We start from the raw sequence: 27,809 nt of genomic DNA, 5'->3' as shown, positions 1-27,809 counted from the left end.
ACCGGTAGGCAAGGCACCTTGATTGAGAAATCCAGGGTTTAATCTATGTTGTTTAGTCTATCTGTTCAGTACTGTTCAGTAGTTTCAAGATGCACAATGAGATCTTCTGAGAGAATTGTTGAATAGATACACAAATGTTCTAGAATGTTCGATTTATGGCATCATACTGTGACATCACAAATGTTCTAGATTGTTTGATTATGACTAGGGATGTCCGATATTATCGGCCGATATCGGCAGTAAAATGTGATATCGGAAAATATCGGTATCGGTTTAAAAAAGAAAAAAAACACTATTTGTTATATATATATCCAGTGAAATTATTAGTTACCTGAAATTATTTAGTTTTTTGGGGGGGGGGAACCCTGCATATATCGGTATCGGTTGATATCGGTATCGGAAATTAAGAGTTGGACAATATCGGAATATCGGTATCGGTAAAAAAGCCAATATCGAGCATCCCTAATTATGACATCATACTGTGACATCACAACAGAACATGTTTGAGTTCCATTTGAATAATATAAATAATATGTTTGGTAGGGATGCATCGATATGAAAATTTGCGGCCGATACCGATAGTTCAACTAACACAATCGGCCAATACCGATATTTGTGCCCTGGCACATATATATTTTTTTGATATTACTATGTCTCTAAATGTTTTGATGAATTGAAAATGGAGGACCCTTATGTAAACAAGCTGAAAGTATTTTTCTGGTCTTCATCCTCCAGTCTTAGCAGTTGTATTGAGCTGTACTGTATTGTACCCATTCTGCAATCTGTTAATAAAGTTTTCAATCAATCAGACAAATGTATAGAAGCTTTTATTATAACATTCTTTCATATAACAAAAAAATATACTATTGTTAAGTTTTTAACTTGTTCCACCCCAGGTGAAAATCTGCATACAATGTATACCTAGGTAAATGGAATATTGCTCCACTTCTACAAGGGCTATTTGCATATTCTTGGTATCTAGGTACATCTATGGACCTGAATGAATGTATTCTCAGTGTCAGAAATATTGTGTCTATTACTAGGCTTGCTTAAATTGTGATGAAACAAAGGAAAATATGAATTATGATTTTTCTTTTCATCTTTGACAGTGAATAACACCATGATAATAATGACCAGACTTAAAAAACTGCCACTGACCTCGTTCAGTACCCTCTTGAGATCATGTGTGCAAAAGATCTAAGGAAATTAATAAAGGGAAGATGATAAAACCGAAGGTTCTGTATACAGTACTGAATTCTCCCATCCGGACCAATGCAATTTGAAATATTATTATAGAATATAGAATATATGCTTACTGTATACATTACCTTATTATAGCCAATTCGCACATTTATATATATATATATACATATAGTATCTATCAAATGCCCGAGTTCAATTTGGATTTAGCATAACCAGGCATGCATAATAACAGATAATAATATCTACTGTACTCGTTTGTACTTTTTTATTTTTCTCACAGTGCAACCATTTTGAAACGAATTTCAGATCTAGTTGTTCCTATATGCTCACAATAGGGAGGAGAAACTAACTGCATTTCAATATTTGTCAAATCGTTACCTTTTGTGGCTTATTATCAAGAATAATAACAGTTATTGACATATTCCATAATTCAACTCTGAACTTTGAACTTCCATAGAACATGAAGGGAAATGTAGTTTTGAAAAATGTCAACGCTGTTCTACACCTATGAGTGCCCTCGACAAAATGGCCGCAAAGAAACTAGAGTTTTTTCTATTTCCAAAATGGTCGCCGGCTCGGATTAACGTTCTACAAAACGAGAAGGTAAAATCATATTATACCACGTATAACCTATTGCTAACCTATTGCCAACCTAACGTTTTACATTCTACATGCATTTGTGACATAGTAGTCATGTTAATACTTGAAAACGGTTGATTTTAAAATCACTAATTATTTTCATCACTCATAAAAATATGCCTATATGATCATAATGTCAAAAGGGGTCGGTACCGACCCAGAGGGGTGGAACAGGGAAAACGTTTTAGTCATACAATACCCACTGGCTTTCATAACCTAACAGACTAACTTGAATAAAAAGACTAAAAAGCTTATGAGTTTAGGTTTTAGAGACAGCACTCACTGTATCTCTCCTCAAACAAAGCCCCATGTTCTCCAGTAATATCTCCATATTATCTGAATTTGCAATGCATGTGTCGTGTCAGGCAGAGCCATGGTGCAGGTACAACAAATCGGGAGCGCTTATTCGTTTATTTTTTTTACTTCCGGAAGTCCACATTGATTTTCACGAGAGATCAACAACAAACTACCGTAGCTAATAACGTTAGCTCCCCGCCGCCCACGAGTAGACTACCAGCGCTCCGCAGGAGTACCAAACGAGGCATAATGATTTTACTGCAAAGAATGTTATATAAAAGCTTTTCTATACATTTGTCTGATTGAAAACATTATTAACAGATTGCAGAATGGCTACAATTCAGTACGGGCTCTCTGAGCAAAGGAAGGAAATGAGAGATATGAATGACCAACATTAATGCTTGCTAATGCTATGGTCGGGTAAATATGCTGATGTTATTGAATGTGTAACTATAAAACGTTAATGCCGCAAAACGAATGCCTTTGTTAATCATAAGTAATGTTGATGCAGTAGTGTGTGGAGGGCTGTGCAGTTCGCTTGACTGAAACCCCATGTGTGCGGGCCGGGGCTCCACTCCACTGGTCAAATTACTTACTTGTGAGTAGTACGTCCGTTGATAAAGAAAAGCAATGTCCACAGCCGCTCCAGTGTATAGTAAAGATATTCAAATGGTTTATTTGCAACGTCTCTCTTTACAGAAGTGGTCCTAAATCTACTTTCCTAAATATTCCTGTCAATACTACACATACTATTACAAGGTAAGAAAACTGTATTTTCCCAGTCTCCAAATTCACCGCCGACTCCACACAGGAAAATTCCTTCGTAGTGTGCCAGCCGTAAATCTACTTGCTGGCTTCTGGCTTCAGTTCATTGTTGAGTCCATCCTTTCGGTCCCGTCCAGTCTGGTCGAAGATGCAACTGCCGTTCTTCTTCTTCTTCTTTTGAATTTCCGGCAGAGTAGACGCATCGTGGCGTATTACTGCCCTCCACACTTCTTTTGATGATCTCTTCTTCTTCTTCTTCTTCTTCTTTCTTGGCGTATTTCTTCCCTCCTCATTTCTTATACTACACTAGTGGTGTTCCATCTTTAGGCCTCTTCAACTCACACTTTCTCCTTCTTCTCTGCTCCTCTTGCCTGTCCAATACTAATACATACCCTAACGCTATATCCTCTGGTACAACTCTGAAGCATGCAGAAATGTCAGCACTGCCTCTGTGATCAACTGGTGGTTCTCATTATCCATGCCAAAGAATGATTTAAGAGAGAAGGAAGAGACTCCCAGCTCTTCCAGACTTTTATAAAAGATTTCCCTCTCTTTCCTATACCTTTCACATTTTAGGAAGACATGCCCGACAGTTTCAGTCTCTCCACATTCACACACCCCATCTGGATGTTTGCCCACAATGCACAAGCTACTGTTCAACCCACAGTGCCCCAGCCTCAGTCTACACATCTTCACCCTATCACTCCTTGACCCATATCCCTCCACCTTGATCTTGACCCGAGGCTGCAGAGAGAAATAGTGCCTTCCCTTGGTCCCCCTTTCCCACTCATCCTGCCACTCAGCCTCAACTCCTTTCTTTATCTTATCTCTGAGTTCTACTCTTCCCATTGAAATGCCTATCTCTTCCTCCCTTCCCAGGCTCTGTTTGGCAAGGGAGTCAGCCATCTCATTCCCCGCAATACCAGCGTGCCCCGGGACCCAACAAAACTCCACTGACCAGCCTGCCTTCACAATCCTATATAAAACCAACATTATTTCCTGAATGAGATCAGGGCGAGCTTTAGACCCACCTGCACTCAGAGCCATCAGTGCAGCAGCCGAGTCAGAGCATATAATCACCTGGCTTGGTCCCACTTCCTCCACCCACCACAATGCCCAGAGGATGGCAAGCAACTCTGTCACAAATACTGAGCTGCCATCGGATATTCTTTGTCCCTTACCGATCCCTAACCGAGGCACCCACCACCCAAATCCTGCCCTCCCACTTTCAGGATCCACAGAGCCATCAGTGTACACCTCCAGAGCCCCTGATTCCAGAAGGAACCTCTCTATTTCCTCCACAATCTCGCCCTTATCCTCCTCCTGAGAAAACGCCTGCTTATATAGAGACCCAAAGGTTCTAGCACGTTCCGGACTGTTTTATGTTCCAGAAATATCTATTATGACATCACCACAACGTTCTAGAAGGTTCTAGGTTCCAGAATGCCCTATTATGACAAATACGACGGTTCAATAACTTTATCTAAATCCAATCAATATTAAACATTCATATAATACAATAACCGAAATATATATAGCTTTGGCTCTTACACCATGGTTTGAACATGTGGACTGGTCAACACGTTAGCTTAGCCTTAACGTTACATGTATGATGCGAGTAGAACGAATAATCTAATTCAGATTCAGCTAGTGCCAGAATGCTTGTGACAGTTTGCAGAACGTCGGAGGAGTAGGCAGGGTTTTAGTTGCTTTCATTTTTTCAAAGTTTGAACGTGTGGACCAGATTGACATGGTAAGGGATGTACACGGACACGCCACCAGGGGGAGCCCTACAGACATCGTCCCAGTGAGATGCAATAGGAAAATAGGCCAAAACGCATTCCTATATTCAGCAGCAGTACAATGGAATAGCCTACCAATGGAGTTGAAGACCATAAGCCCCTTCTCCACTTTTAAATTAGCTATAAAGAGGTGGATCATAAGTAGCAGAAGCTGGGAGTAGTGAACAAAGGGTTTTAATATGTGTTGTTCCTTTTTTATTCTTTTATTGTCTATAAAATGGAATATTATTGTATGTATTTTTTTGTTTTTATACCACACATCCTGACATACAGACACTACAAACACCCACGTCCACACACCAGTACATAAATCCACTGACACCAATGATGAAGGACCACAATGGAAACAAGCCTATGGCTTTATTGTGTTTTATGAAATCCTATTGGTAAATGGAGAAAATGTATACCTGTTTTCATATTGTGATCCAATGTATATGTGTGATTTTCCATTCTAAACCAATAAACTATTCAATCAATCAATCAATTGACGGATATTTATTGGCCACTGCCATCGGCAAATTTGAGCTTATCGGCCGACAGGCCGATGGCAGTCAACAAGGCACTTATCGGCCGATACCAATACCCGACCGATATATTGGTGCACCCCTAATGTTAGGTAAGGCTGTCCCCGAAGCCTGTTTTTGGGATTCAAACTTCGTCAGGGTTCGAACCTTCGTTTTTATTCGAATTATTCTCATTTATATATATATATATATATATATATATATATATTTTTTTTTTTTATCTCCTCAAACTAAATCCTCAATTTGAATAAAGTGATTCATCTGATTAAATTAGTATTTTTTCTTTTATTAAATCAACTTTCCAGCCCCCTGTCAACTGTCAAATGATGTCAACTGTCAACCTGAATTAACATTCAGTATTCAATATTGTCTGATTCAATATTAACATTCAGTATTCAAGTAGGACACTCACCTTTCCACAGCAAAACGGTAGGCAAGGCACCTTGATCTAGAAATGCAGGCTTCAATCTATGTTGTTTAGTCTATCTGTTCAGTACTGTTTCAAGATGCACAATGAGATCTGAGAGAATTGTTGAATATATACACAAATGTTCTAGAATGGTCTATTATGACATCATACTGTGACATCACAAATGTTCTAGAATGTTCTATTATGACATCATACTGTGCCATCACAACGGAACATGTTTGAGTTGCCCAAACTCATTGACGAGCAATTAGGTGAGGTAAAGTACGCGAGAGTTTTGTGGGATGGGAATCTGGCCGTAGGGTGTGGTAGTGAGAAGCAGGTGGAGGGCTAGGAAGATGAGGAGCATTGGTGGGGTGGGTATAAGTAAGGTAGCGAGAGTAGGGGAGAAGAGGGAGGGGGGATGTAAGGGGGTGATAGCTGGGGTACCGGTCGAGGTTAGCGTAGAGCAGCTGGTGGAAGAGTTAAAGGAGGACGGGCGTAATGGCATAGTTAAGAGTGCAGAAAGGATGAAGAGGGGAGCAGAGAGGATAGTGACGGAGACGGTAGTGATTAAGTTTGAGGGTGGGGTTGTTCCTAGTGAGGTGTTTGTAGGGCGTAGGATGTATAGGGTTAGGGAATTTGTTCAGAGTCCTCTTAGGTGTTATAGGTGCCAGGAGTTTGTCCATATAGCTATTACGTGTAGGAAGGGGCAGAGGTGTGCTAGGTGTGGCGGGGAACATGAATATGGGAAGTGTGGAGAGGGAGTGCAGCTGAGGTGTTGTAGTTGTGGTGGGGAGCATAGTGTTGCGGTTCAGAGAGTGAGAAGGGAGGGTAAGTTATCGTATGCTGAGGCGGCTAGCAGGGTAGGACAGGGAAGTCAAGATAGGGTGCAGGGGGTTGGAGAAGGGCTCTTGGCAGAGAGGGTAGAGCAGGAGGATAGAGAGAGGGTAAGGGAGGAGAAATTTGATATTGTGGCCTTCGTGGCAGGGGTAGTTAATGGTATGGCAGAGGCTAAGGGTAGAACAGATAGGGTAAAGATGATTGTTAGGATAGCGGTTCAACATTTGGGAATGGAAGGTCTGAAATGGGAGGAGGTGGTCAGGGAATTGGATGAGGGGGTTGAGAGGGACCAAGCAGTCCAGAATAAGATCGCAGGGAGCAAGGAGTGTCTCGCAGAAGGGGGCTCAGACAGGAAGTAGCAGCATTAGCTGCACTCCAATGGACAATGTAGGGGATGACGGATTCCAGTAGACTGCGGGAAAAGAAGAAGAAGAAGAAGAAGAGCTCATCAAAAGAACTGTGGAGGGCAGTAATACGCCACGATGCATCTACACTGCCGGATATTCAAAAGAAGAAGAAGAAGAGTTCCATTTGGATTGGAAAAGAGGTAGTGCAGAGAATGGCAGTGCAGATGGGAAAGTTAAGAGTGCGGAAAGGATGACAAGAGGAGCAGAGAAGAAGGAGACAGAGACGATAGTAATTCAGTTTGAAGATGAGAAGAAAAAGAAGAGTGTACACTAAATTGTTAGGCAGCAATACGCCAAAGGGTGTCTAGACTGCTGGAAATTCACAAGAAGAAGAAGAAGAGTTCCATTTGAATAATATAAATAATATATTTGGTAAGGCTGTCACCAAAGCCTGTTTTTGGGATTCAAACTTCGTCAGGGTTCTTCGAACGGACGTTCGAACCTTCTTTTTTTGATAAAACTAAATCTAAATCTAAATCTAAAACTAAATCCACAATTTGAATAAAGTGATTCAAACTTCGTCAGGGTTTTTCGAAGGGACGCTCGAACCTTCGTTTTTAATAAAAAAAAATTAATAAAAAAAAAATTAATAAAAACATTTTTATTAATTTCTTTTGTTTTGTTTTTATATCCTCAAACTAAATCCTCAATTTGAATAAAGTGATTAATCTGATTAAATGAGTATTTTTTACTTTATTATTTTGTTAAATGTAATAAAAAATAACACTAATAAAAAACGATAATATACGATTGGTAAACACTCTGATTAACCAAAACACTTAAAAGAAAACTGGATGAATTATTATAATAATATGTGGTTGGCAGTTCTTTATCGTTGCTATTGTAGATAACTGTGGCAATTCTAGAGTTAATACATGTAAAAAAAATTATTCATTGATAACCCAAAAAAAAACATTATCTACTTGAGGAGAGAATGTGTATATCTGTGTTTTAACTTTGTGTACACACTTACCGCCCAAATGGGAGTAGGTATGTGTTACTCATAAATTGTTTCTGCTTGGGGAGAAGTCTTGGTTTTGGGGAGAGTAATACTTAGGGTTTCCAACCTGCTCTACTTCTAGAAACTAAACAGTGAACAAAATATGTATTTTAGCAGCTTTAGGGGCTACAGGCGTGTAGTTCACCAGTTTGATAAGAATCTATTATTTGGGAAACAGAAAATACTCTGTTACACTATAACCACTTGTAGGGCTGGGCGATATGGCCAAAAATGATATTGCGATAACGATATCGATAACAATATCATATCACGTGATATCGATAATTATCGATATTATTATAAGTATTATTTTAAACAACAGATTTATGTTTATTTTGCAGCAATTCTTTGTTGTTGCCGCCATCTTTAGTGTTACATCCCCTCACACACTCCAGTTCTCAGGCTGCACCTGGTTTGAAAGCTAAAGTAAACCGGCTTCTCTGCTGGCTGTGGCTCCAGGGGAGTTGAACAGTTCTGGCTCTGCTAGTTTCTTTTCCATCTTTTGGTGCTTTTTTGGTGGACAAATCACAGCACATGTGCACCGTGACTCGTGACTGGAGACTAGCTCTGCTAGCACACATAGCCTACTGTGTACAGACGGTTTCAAACTGTATTTTACATTAGAAAGCAAACAAAATAAATGGACAAGAGAAAAATACATCTCAATTTGGTCAGTATTGTCATTTGGACAAGCAAAGCCATTACTTTAAGGCGTCAGTTACACACAGGGTGTTTTCGTTTAGTTTTCAAGATGAGTTTTGCTTTCCAGAGCGCAACGTAGTGACAGCAGAGTTAGACATTTGTTTTGCGATCTGAGCACTTTCGTTTTGTCAGAACGAGGCATGGTCAGACCGCAACGGATCGCGTCTTGAATTCAGCACTGAGCATGCGCGGGGGAGGTAGTTACCTTGGATGTGCCAATACACTTCCTGCAAAAAAATCAACAAGCCACCATCTTTAAATGCCTCCGTGAGCTATTTAGCCAATGTAGCACTTATTTTTCAGCAAAGAAAGTGCAATAAAAGTGCAATAAACAAAACGGATACATTCACTGTGTGTTCTGCCTCTCATTTGTTGATGGAACAAAACTAACATCAACACAATTGACCACCAAGAGCGGATAGTTTAGTCTCACAAAAAGATCTCCGATGTTGTTAGCTACATGCTAACGTGAATGGAATAGCATCCATAGCTAGCATTGTGGCTAGCAGCTAACGTTAGCTCACGTTAGCCAGCCAGCACCAAACTGATGATATCAGGAGCTATCAGTAGCTAGATAACATTAGACGCCTCATGTATTAAACAAAGGTGAATAGATGACTGGGCCATTTTGTTTAATGCTTAAGATTGAAAGAGGAGCTCTGAGCTAACAGGGTCTGATAGCTAACGTTAGCTCACGTTAGCCAGCTGCTCATGCAATCGTTAATGCTAGCAGAATGAATGGATGTAAACTTTATTTAACATATTGCATAATGGGTACAATACAATACGGCTCAATACAAACAATTGTTAAGGGAATGCAGACTGTTGTAGCTTGGACTGGGGTCCTTATAACAATAACTTGACAACACATGGTAGCTGCAGCTATTTGGGACAGCTCTGTCGTCACCGGACGTTGGTGAGGGCACGCAGATGTCGGTATCTACTGCGCATGGGCGTTGAGCAACAACGGCTCCGCACAGATTACATGACACGTTGTCGGCGAGTTTTGGCGAGTATCCAAAACAAAAACACCTTTTCAGCGTTGTCAGTAGGGCAACGCGTTTTCCTGCCAAAACGGCATTTCTATTTAACTGGGACAGCAAACGTATTCAGCAACAAAACAAAAACAAAAACACCTAGTCTAACCATGGCCTAAGTTGCAGGCAAGAAAGACAAGTCTGTCCACTGTCTCTGGGTTTAACAACAACAAAAGAAATCGATATTATTTTTTTTTATACCTTTTTTTTTAATATCGATTATTAAAATATATTGCGATAATTAGCGTTATCGTTATATCGCCCAGCCCTAACCACTTGAATGTGTAAACACCATGTCTCATGCCTCACCATAGTGTGAACAATATGTATATATATACCATCTTATATATTAGGGATGCACCGACATTTTCGGCTACCGAAAGTTTTCGGCCGAAAATGACAAAAAATTGCCTTTCGGCTTTCGGCCGAAAGAGTTTTTTCACCGAAAATATGTCACCGAAACAGAAACAACCTGTAACCTAACGCGTGTTGTTGTGATGATGTCGCGCTGTCGGGAGTCACGCTGTTTCTATGTAAACTCTGCGCGCAACGCGTCCAATAAATGCGTCTTTAACATGCTTTTATATCCTTATTTACTATATGCCCGTCGCGGTTAATCACTGAGTGATCTAATATGCATATTGTGAAATGCCACAGAACGAGTGACACTTTTGGACAATGACATCCAGGGTCGTTCCTATATGACCAGTATAAATCTTTAAACTAAACTCTGGAAAGACTATGATGGCTCTACTTATAAAAAATGGAACTGAGCCTTTAAATGTCTCCATAGAAGGGGCCGGTGTCTGTGAAAGGGGAGTTAACCTGAGGAATGTGGCCCTGAGGATGCAACACCAGGAGAGAGAGCTGTAATGTTAACCCTTTCAGACGGGAAGGGTTGCTGGTTGAAAAACAGGGAGTCTTGAATCTATAGAGGGAGATCTTAAAAAAGAAACTATATAACAATTAAATGTTTGATGTGTACAGTAAAAGTTTTCAAAATGGCATGCTTATAAATTGAGTGTCAGTAGAGAATAATACTAAAAGAATAATGTGTAAAAACTGTTTGTCTGGAGGGATCCTTAAGAGATACTATGGAGAGGCCTCGTGCATGGTACGATATCACGTGGTCACCACAGACAAAGCCGTTGTCTGTTTTGAAGGAAAAAGGGACTTTGTTACTTAAAAATCACTAGGTAACTAGCAGTAACGATAGTACAAAGAAGGAGGAGTCCATAACGAATTATGTATTGTATGTTGGTTTGCTAAACAGAAATGACGACCATTTGACATCACTGTGTTTAGACCAATCAGAAATACGATACAATATCAAATAAAAGAGACGGTTGCCGATGAAGAGGCGGACTTTTTTGAGAGATTTTGAGGAGATGACTGAAACCTGATATATTGTAAGCTGAAAACCTGTGTACTTTTATAAATGAAACTGAACCCTTAAATGTAATTTTCTACTGTTAAAAAATAAAAACAATCTTCTTTTGGAAACAACGTTTTGCTTCTATTTTTCCCAAAAAGACGGGTAAGGATGGAGATGTATTTTTGCATTGTAACTTTACCAGTAATAATAATAATAATAATAATAATGATAATGTGCCTGAATGTGCCTGTATTGTGCCTAATATATGATATAAAAAAGAACTTTATGAGTGTGGTTTTCCCCAGACGGAGGAGGAGGCGAAAGTATATCATTGTGAGTAAGGAGAAAGGTGGGTTCGGCAAGCCTGGTTTTATCAAGTAATGCCATACAGTAAACTCAACGGCGAACCGAGTAAATTAAGGACTAAAGGTGGATTCTGTATAATGGGATCATCAAGTAAAGCCATATAGTGATAATACGTGTACTTAGGAGACATATGATTATGTATTAATGCAAAATAGAATAAGTGGCTTTATCCCTGCATTAAGGACTAAAGGTGGATTCTGTATAATGGGATTATCAAGTAAAGCCATATAGTGATAATACGTGTACTTAGGAGACATATGATTATGTATTAATGCAAAATAGAATAAGTGGCTTTATCCCTGCATTAAGGACTAAAGGTGGATTCTGTATAATGGGATTATCAAGTAAAGCCATATAGTGATAATACGTGTACTTAGGAGACATATGATTATGTATTAATGCAAAATAGAATAAGTGGCTTTATCCCTGCATTAAGGACTAAAGGTGGATTCTGTATAATGGGATTATCAAGTAAAGCCATATAGTGATAATACGTGTACTTAGGAGACATATGATTATGTATTAATGCAAAATAGAATAAGTGGCTTTATCCCTGGATTAAGGACTAAAGGTGGATTCTGTATAATGGGATTATCAAGTAAAGCCATACAGTGATAATACGTGTAACGGACCAGTGCAAATAAAATAAAAGATTCCGCAACTTCATTCACTCGACCTAAGGTCGATGACTGACGGGGGTCGGAACGGTGCATTCGCTGTCTCTTGTCGGTCAGTGGTAACAACAAAATTTTGTAGACTCGGTTGGTTCTGCGTGTCAACCACTTCACAGGACGCTGTTTGAGGTCAAGATAGGCAGACCAATGAGTTATGAAGTTATCGATCTGACCTAAGAGCGAGCGTGGGCATTCAACACATATTATTCAGAGCGAGAGGGGGGGATTGTGTTTCTCACATTGACGCTGTCTGTCTGTCGCGCGTCTGCTGTGCCAAAGTCAAGAGAGCACATTCAGCTGGGAACTAGATAGGTGCGCTCAGTAGAGCACAGATGTCCGCTGCGGCAGCCAGAGAAAAGATGGAATTAATGTACTGTATGCATTCAGAAGTGCTGAATAAATGTTTTATGGACCCATAATAGTAATTATTTATTATTTAAGTTAAGTTTTGCCATAATCATATATTTTTCCATAATCATAATGTTCCACAACATTGGTAAAAAAAATCTATTCTATGAATCATTTTTTTGGCCTTTCGGCTTTCGGCCAACTGTTTTCTATTTTCGGTATCGGTTTCGGCCAAGAATTTCCCATTCGGTGCATCCCTATATCTTTACATATTGTTTTCAAAGGCATTTTTTTTGTCTCATGAGTGTTTTACAAAGGTGTGAGAGAGAGAGAGAGAGAGAGAGAGAGAGAGAGAGAGAGAGAGAGAGAGAGAGAGAGAGAGACAAACAGACATGATATAGACCAGACCTGGGCATTGTACGGCCCGCGGGCCGGATACGGCCTGCGGGATGATTCTGACCAGCCCGCGAAAGATTACATGATAATTAAAAAAAAAAAAAAACTTTTTTTTTTACTTTTTTTCTTTTCATGTCAACGTTCACACGCACAATATACGCTTACCTAGGATTTGACTTGATTCAACAACAAAGCAGTCGGGGCAAGCCGAAAACGGTCGAAAGTGTGGTTATTTGAAGTTTGGATTTCTTTTTTCACAACTGAGGTAGGTAGATTACATTTTTAGAGACTAAAGTACAGAAAAAAGGTACCGTTGGGTACTGGTATCGATTCACAGGTACCGTATCAGTTCAAATGTGAACAGTACCCATCCCTACTGAACACACAACTGCAGGGCAAGGGCATTTTTGCTCATGAAATGCATAGCCATGTGAAAGCCTTCATGACTATTCACTACTATCACCGACATCTAAGAAGGGAGATCCCCCCCTTGAATGGCCCTTCTAAGGTTTCTTTCCTCCACACTGCCTGTGGAGCATTTTTACCTATTGTTAGGTTTTAGTGAGTTTTTCCTTACCTTCGCATGGGGTATGTCTGGGAGTGCTTGCATTCTTTCATTTATTTTAAATTTGTTGGACCTTATGGTGTCCTTGTTCTGTTCTTGACTTATTGTTATGTTTTCTTCTTGACTTGTTTAAAGAAGACCTGTACGGCCCATGGGGACATTAACGTGTGTTGTTGGGCCTTATAAATAAATTTGATTTGATTTGATGACAAAGTTGCAATTAATTTCAAGGCAACTAGGCAGCAACAATCTCAAACACATGAAAACCCTGGAAGAAGTCAAACCATCCGCTGATCACCGGCACAGGTACTCATCCATGTTGGGAGCACTGCATGATGAATTTTCAAGGCGTTTTCAAGATTTCAAAAAGGTTGAGGATGAAATGGAGCTGGTTTCCTCTCCCTTTACCTGCAGTGTTGATAGTGCACCCACTGATGTTCAGCTTGAACTCATTGACTTGCAGTCTGATTCACTACTGAAAGAGCACTTTAAGTCAGCATCACTGCTAGAGTTCTACTCTGCTCTCAAGGAGGAGAACTTTCCAAACATGAGGAGACATGCTCAGAAGATGTTGGTTCTCTTTGGATCCACCTATATGTGAACAGACATGCTCAGTCATGACGTTTACCAAGTCCAGGTACAGATCCTCTCTCACTGATGAACATCTGGCAGCTGTGCTTCGCATCTCCACCTCAGACATGCAACCTGACTTTGATGGACTTGTTAAAGCTCAACAGAGACTGGATTTATCACACTGAATGAAAGAAAAAAAAAGAGCTGAAGAACACTAAAATGTGGAAATATAACAAGTGAAATGGGACACTTGATATTTTTTTTCTTTTTTTGCACAGTTCTGAAAACATTAAATGTTTAATATAGGCATGTAGAGTAAAAAAGGCTACTGGGACACTTTTCATGTCTTGTTTATTTTGGCTATAAGATGATGTGATGTCTTTAGAAAGCTAAGAAAATCCTTGTTTCAATAGTATATGAAACTCAAAATAATAACTTTATTTGTATAGCACTTTTTCATACATGCCCTTTTCTTAAATTCTTTTGTTTTTTTATTTATATATTTATTTCACACAAAAAATATATATCAGAATGTGTTATATATCAGAATATCACAGTACTATGTGTTTTATGTTTACAATAATTTGAAAGTCACACACGAACACAACACAGTCTAGTCGAGATGAGGAGGGGTCACCGTCCGTCATACATTATCAGGAAATTAATCAATCATGCAAAAAAAAAGAGAGAGACTCACTCACACGTCTTATTTCATAATACAACGTTTCCGAATGGACGTTTGGATTATACCAAGTGTATGCAGTAGGGATGCCCCGATCACGTGAATTTCAGAGGATCGGGAAAAAAAATTCAAAAATCAGTTTTCTTTTATTCAACAAACCATGTTCACGTCTTAAACTCATACTGAGGCCTTAGTTTGGGCTTAGTGATTGCTACTATAATGTATAGCTACGTGCCTAGCTAGTGTTAGCTAAAAGAGCCCTTGCAGTGAATCTTTCATGACTCTCTGCAAGCTAACTAAGCTTGTGTCGTTTGCTAACAAGCTAACTGGCATGAGGCAGCTAGGCTAGGTAACATTAGCTAGCTATTAATAAACCAGCTAACGTTAGCTAGGAATCTTTCTTTACCACAATATCATTTTATGTTCTTTACCTGTAACGTTATTTCACACTCCCGTTTTTTCATCAGTCTCTTGTTGTGAAACTGAACTACGATTTTAAATTATTCTAATCTAGTTGACATGGTCATGATTTAAGAATGGTTGTTGTTGTTTTTGTTGTTGTTGCTGCTGCTACTGCTGCTGGGGATGTGAACGGAGGGGCTTGTCTCGCTTCGCCAGTTTCTGACAAAGATTCGTCAAATTGGTTACTAATGTGAAAGATCGGATCGGGAAAGATCGGTATCGACAGATACTCAAAATCACATGATCGGAATCGGATCGGGAGCAAAAAAACGTGATCGGGACATCCCTAGTATGCAGTGATGCTGAACTTTCCCAGCGGAACATACGTTACTTAACCTCTTCCGCCTGTGCGGTCCATTACTGGACCGAAAATTACATCATGTCATAAATCAGTCTCTCTAGTCTAGACTGTCATACTTTATAGTTTTTCTTCCAAACATATTCATATATAAACATCCTAACCATGTCACAACAGCAGTCAGTGTATATTTTCAGCAATACGTTTGTTTACCAATAGGTTAAAGGGGACATGCATTATAAATGGCTTTTTTCAGTATTTAGCATTGTATTATAGCAATAGGGGTTAGTATCAATGGGTCTGTGTTAGGGCTGGGCGATATGACGATATTATATAAATATCGGGTACAGTTCATTAACAATACACTTTTTAAACGTATCGCGGATATCGTGATGTTTTGCCCTCGCGTTAGAGGCCGCCGCGGCTGAGATGAGACTTACAAGCGCAGTGCTAAATGCTTTCCTCTCTCTCTCGCCTCTCCCTCTCGCAGAAAAAAAAAGTCAGTCACACACACACTTGCCAAAATTACGTCATCTACACGCACATACACGCACGCAAGCGCACACACCTAGCCAGAGACAGAGAGGCGGTGGCTCGGTGCTAGGGATGCCCCCTGAAACCCAGGAGTAAGCTCCGGCGTTAACGGTACTGCTATCTGTAAGTTAGTTTATGAGCGGATTAGCTACGGAGCTAACAGAGTGTAACATCCATCTGCGACGCAACAGTGGCAGCAACAGTGGACACGGAGTAATGTTAGCGTTATGTGGAGTTCATACTACACTACACGTATGAACTCGACATAACGTTAACGTTACTCCGTTTCCATGAAGTGTTTAATTAGCAGCAATCTGTTGTTGAAAATGTAACGTTAACCGGAAAACCGGAAATGGAATGCGAGGACAGGAAGCCGTCATGAAGTGGGCTTCTGGCCCTTGTAGTCATATATATTGTAGTCTTTTAGTCTTAACTAAAAGATTTTAACAAAATAAAAAGCAGCAGCACTATTGGATAACTGAGTCATGTTTGCTATGTATTTCTTTCTTTAGGGGAGTAGGACATTTGTTTCACAGTTTTAGCATGATGTTTTATAGATGGCTAGGTTAAACACAGGTTTTTGTTTTTAAGAGGGGGGGTTTGATTTGATTGAAGTTTATTTCAAGTATGCAACACAACAAACAAACATCAAGTACAGATATAGCCTTAAGCCGTTCAAATAATAAATGTATACATACATGTAAATAAATAAATAGTTACAATATGTAATCTAATCATCTAAATCTAATATATAATATAAAAAAACGAAAGGCTAAAATGCTAAATATATAATCTAAGAATCCAATAATCTAAATCTAATATATAATATAAAAATGCTAAATGCATGAGTCTTTTGTCTTTAATGTTCGCTTGCAAACTCAAATACTGTCTTGGTAAGCCTCATAATGAATTGTTTGGGGAAAAAAGGAAAAACATCGTGATGTGTATCGTGTATCGCCGAAAGGTCAGAAAATATCGTGATATCATATTTAGGCCATATCGCCCAGCCCTAGTCTGTGTCTCTAATTACCATATTGATTCATCAGTCTAGTCTCGAGTTCACGAGATCTTCCCTCACTCAACTAAGCCGTTCTGATTTGACGGTATTGCTGACGTGAATATGGTACTGATTTGCATAACTAACTCTATGGTTGACAGCGACAGCAGATTGAGTGGAAATATCTTCACTTCCTCAAACAGAGCGAGGCAGAGAATGAACGAGCGAGCGAGAGAGAGGGAGAGAGAGAGATAGAGAGAGAGAGGAGCTTCTGTCGAAACACAATACCTATTATATACATTTGATTTGGAAATAGTAGCCTGTTCAGGGATGAAACGACAATGCTTTTAGCAGAATTCACGTAGCGCCCTATAACTCAGCTTTTCAGGAATTAGCCCGGATCACTCTGAAATTATACAATATTCACCACGGGATAACGCGCAAAGGTATACATGAAATTTTGTTTTGCATGTTTGACGAAAGATACTGACTGTCAAATGACCATAGTATTGTCTCCATAGCTAGAATATAGAATATAGATATAGCTCTACAAACAAGGTGACGCACCCATATCTTTAAAGCGTGGCCTAGCTAGAACGGGATAAGGATAATGGCCGGCGCTGAATGAGTTAAGTCTGCACGTTTACATTGCACTACTTTTATTGTCTTTTATACCTATTCTTATGTCTGCAATTTATGCATAATTGTTTTTATTTGGTCAATTTGTGTGCTGATTTTATGCCCATGTCCATTTTATACTAATTGCTGTTGGACTGCGGTCCATGTGTGAAGAGTACTATATAGATAGTTATTAATATTTATTATTATATTGTAGAAATGTGTGCGTTGAAATGTCTGTAAAGTCTCGACGACATTGAAAATGAGGGTGACCTCAATTGTATTTGAGAATAAATAAAAGGTTGATGATGATTAGGGATGGGTACCTTTCACATTTGAACCGATACTGGTACCGGTACCTGTGAATCGATACCGGTACCCAACGGTACCTTTTTTCGGTACTTTAGTCTCAAGAAATGTAATTTACCTACCTCAGTCGTAAAAAAAAATCCAAACTTCAAATAACTACAATTTCGACAGTTTTCGGCTGATCATTGCTCCGACTGCTTTGTTGTTGAATCAAGTCAAATCCTAGGTAAGCATATATTGTGCGTGTGAACGTTGACATGAAAAAAAAAAAGTAAAAAAAAAAAAAAAAAAAAGTAAAGTAAAGTTTATATATAAAAAAAAAAAAAAAATATTTTTATTTTATTTTCGGTTTCTCACTTGATTCGATACTCGGTAGTACCGACGTGTTTCGGTTCGGTACCTCAAAAGTACCGAATTCGGTACCCATCCCTAATGATGATGATCTTGACTAGCTCTCTCTCATTGGCATAATATTCTCATCAGAATAACCAAAGCCAGAATGGCTGCACTCAGACTTGGAGGTGTTACGTGGGGAGGGGTTCAATGGGGAGGGGGTTACAATATGATAGCACTGATTTCTGGGTAGAGTAGTCTATTATGCATAGGTAAGATAATGGCTCAGTTCTTTTGAGGCCCCATGGCTCTCAAATAGGAATTGTGTTAGTGTCATGGTTCATAAGACATAGATTGAAAAGTATCCACCCGATTTGTACAAGTGATGGCTTATTTTGTAGGTAAGAACGTGTACTTTGATATAATGTCAAATAAAATGTTGAAGCTTGCTTAACAAGCTTTATCTGTGGCTGGTCACAAATGGGAGGGGGGTACATACAATTTCCATTACAGTTGGATGGTCCTCCCTTACAGAGAGGCGAGAGTTACATTGGTAACTGTTTATATATATATATATTCGAGGATTAACTGCATGGAACAAGCATACATTGGATATGGTTGTAGATGGAAACGTCCAATGTGTCCAATTACATTCAAATATCTCAAGGTGAGAGGTCAAGGGACCCTATTATAATTGGGCTTACCACTTTTGTCAAAATGTCGTAACTTTGGGGCACGATTACGTCACTTTCCCAGGAACTTAGCCTGAAGTGGCTGGTATGTCCGGATTCCTCTAGTTTATGATACCTATATCTTTGCTCTAAAACTTGCTCAATTTGCCCCCAAAAGACATTGATATGCTAGTCCACAGAGGGTTCAAATCAAATATGGTTTGGGAAATGTAATGATAAATAACCTCACAGGCCACTGAAAAAGTTGAGGGTCATATGTTGAGTATCACTGCTGTGCAATAACCTGCCATTTGGCCTGGTGAGATCAGCCATCTGTAAGCTACTCACAAGCAGCCAATCGCAACCCAGGCCACCAAATATGAAGACACACGTACCTACGCACGTACGCACACACACAGCAATGTCTTCACCACTTGTGGGGACACTGACTTACATTCGTTCCCTAACCCCCCTACCCTAACCTTACTCACAACACGCCCTATCCCATAAAGTTTCATTCATACTTGAATGTGAAAATCTGAGGTTCGGCCAAAGAGCTTACTTGCAGAGTCTACTTGCACATCTCCCAAAATGTAACTTGTGTAGGGGGACTGTGATTGGTCCAATAGCCTTGAGCCACACATTTCCACATTTACCTTGCTCTTGTGAGGGTGAGAGAAGATTGCATGGAACAACACATTTTCTAACCTCTGCAACCACCACAGAGAAAGAATTTAAAAAGATTAAAGAAGTCTTTTTTGTTTTAGTTTTCTTTTTTACATTTGTTCCCATCTCCTCAATTTACTTGTTATGCCAATTCCCTTCCTGGTCATTGCACTGCCCTACTGTCGGCCTGGGGAGGGTGTAGAACTACCACATGCTTCTTCCGATACATGTGGAGATGCCAGCCGCTTCTTTTCACCTAACAGCGAAGAGTTTCACTGGGAGACTTGTGCAGAGGTTTACGCTATCTCCCCCCGATCTCCTCCCTGCTGAACAGGTTCCCCAACCGACCAGAAGGAGTCGCTATTGCAACGACCAGGACACATACCCCGCCGGCTTCCCACCCACAAACACTGCCAATTATGTTTGTAGGAACGTCTGACCAAGCCGGAGGTACCGCTGCGAGAATTGAACCCCGGGTGGTAGACCTCTACACTACTCAGATGCCTCTCCACGTGGAAGTCTAAAATGGCCTTAACCCTGTACCTTATTGGGAACAGCCAATATCATGACAAGGACATTCATCACTTGTGGGGACATAAACAAGGACACAAACGCACATTCAAATATCTAGGCTAAAACCCAATAATAGCACAAGAATCTTTTTTTAGGTGCTCTATTAACCACCATGGGAAATCTTTTCTTGTTTGCATGTCCCCCTGAGACGCACATGTGTGTGTATTAGTGTCAGTGCAGGTCAGCCAATTTACAGCACACCTGGAGCAGCGAGGGGCACAGCATCTTCCACAGGGATAGACACATTGGCTGTCACAGGGATCAAACCTGCGATATGGGACGGTATCTCTAACTACCGGGCCACCTTGCTAAACCCCAACATGCTGTAACTATATATCACGGTTCCTTAAAACTTTTCCAATCAGGAAACCAAATGAGATTTGGTTCTCGCAAAATGAGATTTCTAATTGAAAGGCGTCATAAAACTGAGCTCCAACCCATAGCTTAATAAACCACTCTACATAAAACCCCAGCGATCTTCAAAGCAGTGGTGGCACTTCAGTTCTTACCCTTCCAATCTCTGCGGTCCACGACGCCACGATGGTGTTGGGCACTGTGGTGGACAGTCTGACCAGTGAGGTGATGTTGATGGGCCGGCTGGGCCGCTTGGGCTCCACGCCATTTTTGGTTGGAGGAAGATAACCCTGGGTGAGAGACGGAAGGATAGAGTGAGTGAAATCAAATTTATACGCAAACATCAAAGTGTCGCAGATGCTAAGACAAAGGTGTCGACAGTACCAGCACGGGGCAAGGGAACTATGGTGACGCCTACCTGCACCTCTCTAGAAATGTAACTGGACGACGCAGCGCAAGCGAACGCTCTGATTGGCCCACTTGTCTCAAGCCACGCATTTCCTTATTTCCCTTGCTCTCGTGTGGATTAGCAAAAAGTTCAAGTTCAAGTTTCTTTATTAGTTGTCATACAGAAGTACAGAATACTTTTATATAAAATGCTTCTTTCTGTTTTGCTCCAGAGATTGTGCTAGATAAAAATAGATAAGTAAGGTCATGTTGAACTAAAAATGCTCAAGCCCCTGCAACCACCACTGATAAAGAGCCTACGTGGAAGTCTAACTTGAGCTTTAGTCTGCGTTAAAAAATACCAAATAAAAAGTGCTAAAACTCAAACTTGTGATGTCATCAATATAAAGTCTTAAGCTGCTCCATAGACAATGAATTGGGAAATATTGTATAGGTGACACTGAGAGCACCCAGGGGGTGTTCTGAGTTAATAGGTACATTTTCTGTTTCAGAACTGAGATCACTACTATTGAATAAAGCTCATTTGGATAAAAACATTCTCTGGGTTCACAACATCAATCTATTGATTGTGAATGGAGCAGCTCAAGACTTTATACTTGATAACATTATGTTTGATTCTTACTTCTCTGGTTTCTGGCTTTGGGAGAGAGTAGTCATGTTCACAAATACTGATTGAACCATCTTCATCATGGAAATAAGATATTAGAATGTTATATTTAAAAGAAGATGCATCTCATTCAGGAATTTGGCCACTCAGTTTCTACCTGTGTTGAAATAGGTGCACAATCCAGGCTATATGCTAATGAATAGAATATATGTTTGTTCATAAACCGTCCTTTAAAAGGTGCTACTAAACTCAAGAAGTTATATTTTCATAACTGAATAAAGTTATTTGGACCATGGGACACTGTTTGAAGGTAAAAAGCTACCTGAAAAGTCACACTTCTGCTTACAACCATATTTACAATTTAAAGTAGCATCTACCAGGCTTACGTTGGGTTCATCGTCATATTTATGAAGATATACGATTTTTAAGATTTATTTCATAGTAAATACGCTTTGTAAACTATACACCCCAAACTACACAGTGTACCTTTAAGATTAAATTGCTCTAACAGGCATAAAGTTACTTTAATAATCTTGGTGCATTTTGATTACGTCTTTCCACAGTGCTTCTCACCGGGAGGTTGCATGGCTTCCCATTGACTTTCACACAGAGGTTGGGTGGAAAGTGGTCTTCCTGAGGACAGCTCGTCTCCGATAGGCAAAACCGCAACTGAACTTGAACCGAGAAGTCACATTTGGTCCCCGAGATGTCCCTGCAACGGCAGAGACAGAGACATTAACATTGATCCTGAGAAACCCTGAAAACCCCACAATTACTGATAATCACCAATCATTAATATAGAACGGTGGCCTAACTCTTACATTGAGCTGCTGATCTGTTGGACTTGCTGTGGCGTTAGTGCGAAGGCAAAACACGTCTCCTGAAACCGCTGGCTGTTGTCTGATGCTGCAATGAAAGAGACAGAGAAAGATGATGTCATACTATACCATATACTTTATTGTCCCAGTAAGGACATCTGTCTTGCACTCAAATGCTGCACGCATACCTACCTCATTATAGTAGTAATACAAAACAAACAAGCAACAAATAAACAAAATAACACATAATGTAGTACATCACAACCACAAATTACCCATATTGCATAATTACACTTTACACATATTGCATCATATTATTAATCTATTGCACAATCCCTCGCATCATATTATGAATCTATTGCACATCACCACACATCTATATTTATATTAGGAGCAATCACATAAAAGATGGAGGAGTACACTATCCTTGGATAGAACACAACAACTATCCAGAGTTTAGAATCTCTGTGGGTCAAAGTGCATCTTCCTCATCTAAAGCCGGTGCTGATCGGCTGCTGCTATAGATCTCCCGGGTCTGATGTGCAATACCTGAATGACTTAGTAAGGGATAATGTTACTACGAGGTCATTGTCGCAAAATAATTGACCGACAGAGTTTAAAATACCGAGGCGCCTCGCCGAGGTGTTTTAAACATCAGTGAAGGTCAATTATTTTCCGACAATGACAGAGTATAGGCTATACATTATCCCGCTTATTACATGGCTAACTTACTAACAATATACCTAATTCATTTTATATCGACAAGACGAGATCAAATGCAGACGCAGTTCTGTTCTGTCGCTCCCGCTGTCATCGTCACACACACTCCGCTGTCAGTGCAGCCGGCAGGTGTGTCTGATTGGCTGCACTGATGCAGTGTGTCAGTGGGCTTGATTGCGAACAGCTGCGCACAGCGGTCATTATTGTTCGGCAGAGTTACAGATGTGAATGGTGATATTTTTTTTACTTGGGGTTATGAACATAGACTGGTTTGGTTTGCGAATCAATGTCCAATGAAACAAAAGATTGTATCATTAATTGATGCTTGTAATCTGTCTCAGATGATCTCTCAACCAACCAGAGTCTTCACCAACAGTGCTGGCCATACTTCTGCCACTTGCATAGACCATATTTACACATATTCCTGAATGCTGCAACCAGTTTCTCGATCTGTGGGCTTTAGTGACCATAATATTATAGCAATTACCAGGAAAACTAAAATTCCTAAATGCAAGGTCAATATAATACATAAAAGGATGTTCAAGAAATTCATTCTTGACAGTTTTTTGGCAGATGTTGGTGGTATTGACTGGGCTGATGTGTATACTGCTGAGGAGCCTGAGGCCTCCTTAAATATCTTTATGGAACGCTTCATGAAGATTGTTGATAAGCATGCCCCTATGAGAAAGTGTATTGTAAAGGTTAGACCAGATATTACCTACCTGGGTTCCATCCTAGAGGAAAATCTTTCCTGTGACAAAATGGCATCCAATGTAATAAAAAAAAGTCAACCAACGAACTCGATTCTTGTACCGGATCTCCTCACTGGTAAACAAGAATACCCTGAAGACTCTGGCAGGAGCACTCATTCAAGGGTACTACGGCTATGCTTGCACCTCATGGTACCAAAGCACCTCAAAGGCGCTAAAAACAAAATTACAAACATCTCAAAACAAACTGGTCAGACTACTGCTTGACCTTACTCCTAGAACCCACCTCACCCCTGCCCACTTTGACAACCTAGGATGGCTTAGAGTAGACGACAGAGTACAGCAACTTGCAATGGGCCTGGTCTACAAGATACACTACACGACCAAGGTACCCATGTACAGTACATGTCAAAATACTTCCCAAAGGTCAGTGAATACCACGATCACAACACCAGAGGGAGCTCCACAAATCATGTTAAACCCAGATTCGGCTCAAACAAGGGACTAAACACGTTTCGCAATTATGCCACATCAATGTGGAACGCCCTACCCAAAGCTGTAAAGGAATGTGAATCACTACCCACTTTCAAAAACACTCTCAAAAAACACCTACGGGAGACTGCAATTCGAAACTGGCCCCTGTAAATGTCCTAACACAACCCCCTCCAAAGTACAGTAAATTACCAAGTATAGTCTTGTCAATATTCCAATGTACAGTTTTGCTTGTACAGTTGTACAGTGCCCCCCCCACCCCTCCTACCCAACCTCCCCCCACTCCTACCCAACCCCCCCCCCCCCCACCCACCCAACCACCTCCAATGTACAGTCCCCCCCCCCCCCCCCACCTGACAAACCTTTTTCAATCAATTCAATCAATCAATCTCCATGGCTGAATGAGTGGAGGACAGATTAATGTACTGTCAACTGAGAAACCAGGTTACAAAACTGAATAGATCAATGAAAAAAGAATATTACATGGAAAGAATAAATGCTGTAAAGCAAGATAGTAAAGAGCTCTGGAAAACGCTTAAAGAAATAATGGGGAGAAGGACAACTGGTGGGGTTTCCTTTGTGGAATCAGAAGGCATGTTTCTGACAAAACTGATATAGCAAATAATTTTTATGATTTCCTCATAAATAAGGTCTATGCACTAAGGCAGAATATGGACGATTATGATTATCTAAAGCTCATAAAAAAATATGTGATGTTAGACAAGAGTTGCACTTTTCAGTTGAATTGTTTAGATGAGCGGGAAGTAAGGAAACTGTTGAAGTCCCTTCTTGAACATAGCTCAGTAGGTACTGACATGCTACTGTAGACAGTAAGGTACATGTCCGATATGTCATATATTAAATGTATGCTTAACACTTTGAATGCCCATCACGAGATATCTCGGGTTATCAGCCCGCCCCCTGAATGCCCATCACGAGAATTCTCGTTTTATTTTTTTTATTAGCGATCTGAATTCATATTTCATCAACCGAGTCTACCGTTGGTAAACCAGCTCCACCAGGCGCTCAGATGTGAAAAAAGCGCCCCCTATCGTCTCCCAGATGGTAATGCACCCTTTTGGATTGGACTCAATGAAAATGGATGAGAAAAAAACTCCGGAATCCACATTTTACTTCTCACGCATGTAACCGGAGCCGATCAGATTCATTGTGGACCCTCAGCACAGCGTGTAATATGTGTTTTACAGTATACACGTTGGATCAATAAAAGGATAGATTTTTGGAATGGCGATCAGGAATTGGAATAATCCATTTGGATACCATCTGATCTCAGGTAAGGAATCTATTTTACCAGTCTTAGGATAATCAGACCTGTTTTCACAGAGATATAAGCTTTTCCCCTATATGTGATATGGCTGTTTGACTGTGCAAGCAATCAGGAACTAAGAGAATCGATTTTCAGCTTGCGGCACCAGCGTGCATACGTACACATATACTATCGATAATCTAGCGTTTATTTGAAAATGTTGACTGGAAAATGAGTCATTGATAAGCGACGCACAGATTAGACACAGCCATAATTTAAAACATAGATTAGGCGATATTAATGCTAACATTGAAGTGGATGGTGGGCATTCAAGCACTAAATGTGCGCCCCCTGCTGGGCACTGAAAGCGTTAATGAAAGGTGCTTATCCCACTGTCTGGAAAGATGGTACAATTATTCCCTTACCTAAAGATGGCAGACTAGCAGCACTCACTGGGAAGAACAGTAGACCTATCGCTATTCTCCCAGTTCTCAGTAAACTGATGGAGAGAATAGTCCACTCACAAATACAGGGTTACTTTGACTGTAACGGCTTGAACACAAGTTTTCAACATGCTTACAAACCTAACCATTCAACTTGTTCCGCCCTTACAGTAATGACAGATGACTGGCTCAAGGAAATTGATAACTCAAAGATGACTGGTGCAGTATTACTTGATTTTAGTGCTGCATTCAATGTCATAGACCATGATCTGCTCATCGGTAAACTAAAATACTATGGGTTTTGTCCAACAGCCATCATATTTATGAAGAGTTATCTCACAAGTAGGACACAAAGGGTTTATTACACTGGCAGCTGGTCTCACTCTAAGGTCTTAGACTGCGGGGTCCCGCAAGGGAGCTGCCTAGGACCACTCATATACGCAATCTTCACAAACGACTTACCATCAGTTCTGTGTAAAACAACTGTACAAATGTATGCCGATGATTCCACATTTTATTATGCTGCAACAACTGTCAGTGAACTGGACAATGTTTTATCAGCTGAGTTAAATATGGTGTTTGATTGGATAAAACGGAATAAGTTGGTACTAAACATCTCGGAAACCAAATCAATTATCTTGGGTTCGAGTCATAAACTGTCAACTATACCAAAAAAAATTTGAACTTGTTTGAGGAACCCATAGAACAGGTAAATAAAGTAAAATTACTGGGCATAATAATTGATAGCCAGCTGTCATGGGCAGAACACATTGATACCATAGTGAAGAAGATGGGGAGTGGTATCTCCATGGTGAGGAAATGTCTTTCTTATGTCCCTACATACATTCTGGGACAGGTGGCGAAATCTTTAATTTTATGTCACCTGGATTATTGTGCACCAGTATTAGGGATGCACCGATATGAAAATGGAGGACCCTTATGTAAAAAAGCCTAAAGTATTTTTCTGGTCCACTGAGCTGTACTGTATTGTACCCACTCTGCAATCTGTCAATAAAGCTTTCAATCAATCAATCAGACAAATGCATAGAAAAGTCCTTATTATAACCAAATAACAAAAAAATGTATTATTGTTTATGAAAATGTTTTAGCCCTATGCTTGACTATTATTTTAGCCATGGCAACAAATAAAATAATAATAATAAAATGAATAAATAAAATATTAAATAAATAGGCTACACGTCTCTCTTTTTGTGTTAGAAATTGTGCTCACCGATATGAACATAGGCTTCTTTACTTACTTAAAAAAAGGAAACATCAAGAAATAGCACTATCTCTCTCCCAGTATGGTTTGCCGGGCTGCAGCTGGATACTATTCTCCCAGTATGATCTGCCGGGCTGCAGCTGGATACTATTGTCTCAACCAGAGCTCAACCAATGCAATGCAACAGAACAATTTTGATTGACAGTTGATTCTGCCAATTACGTCACACCGCTTGCACCCGCCTCTGCTGTTACCACCAATCGGCAAGCGTTTATTATTTTTTTACTTCAGGGAATGCCGCCATTGATCTGCTTGCGAGAACCACAACAAACTTACCGTAGCTAATACGTTAGCTCCCCGCCGACCACGTAGATGAGGATGACCAAACGAGGCATAATGATTTTACAGCAACGAATGTTATAATAAAACAAAGCCTTTCTATACATGTGTCTGATTGAAAACTTTATTAACAGATTGCAGAATGGGTACAACTCAGGGCTCTATGAGCAACGGAAGGAACTGAGCGAGTATGAACGAGTAATGCTTGCTACTTGCTATGTTCGGCTAAATAATATGCTGATGTTATTGAACGTGTAACACTAACTATATAACGTTAATGCCACAAAACGAATTCCTTTGTTAATCATAAGTAGTAACTTTGATGCAGTAGCTTGTGTGTGTGTGGGCCGGGGGCGGTGTTGTG

At 40.0% G+C, this 27,809-nt stretch overlaps 1 protein-coding gene across 1 annotated transcript in view; it reads right to left on the bottom strand.

Moving 5' to 3' along the window:
* The window catches only part of LOC311247214 (E3 SUMO-protein ligase PIAS1-like), a 213,862-nt gene that overhangs the window by 64,030 nt on the left and 122,023 nt on the right, over positions 1 to 27,809 (bottom strand). Inside the window, exons 3-5 of the mRNA XM_084337551.1 lie at positions 22,256 to 22,340; positions 22,008 to 22,146; positions 20,575 to 20,709 (exon numbers count right to left, since the gene is read on the bottom strand). Of these exons, the coding sequence (XP_084193677.1) occupies positions 20,575 to 20,709; positions 22,008 to 22,146; positions 22,256 to 22,340 (359 nt within the window). The remainder of the gene's footprint in view (positions 1 to 20,574; positions 20,710 to 22,007; positions 22,147 to 22,255; positions 22,341 to 27,809) is intronic.

Source organism: Notolepis coatsorum, assembly GCF_963971535.1.
Source record: "Notolepis coatsorum genome assembly, chromosome: 20".
Lineage (NCBI taxonomy): Eukaryota > Metazoa > Chordata > Actinopteri > Aulopiformes > Paralepididae > Notolepis > Notolepis coatsorum.
The sequence above is the reverse complement of the archived record's forward strand: the minus strand, read 5'-3'. Positions and strand labels throughout refer to the sequence as shown.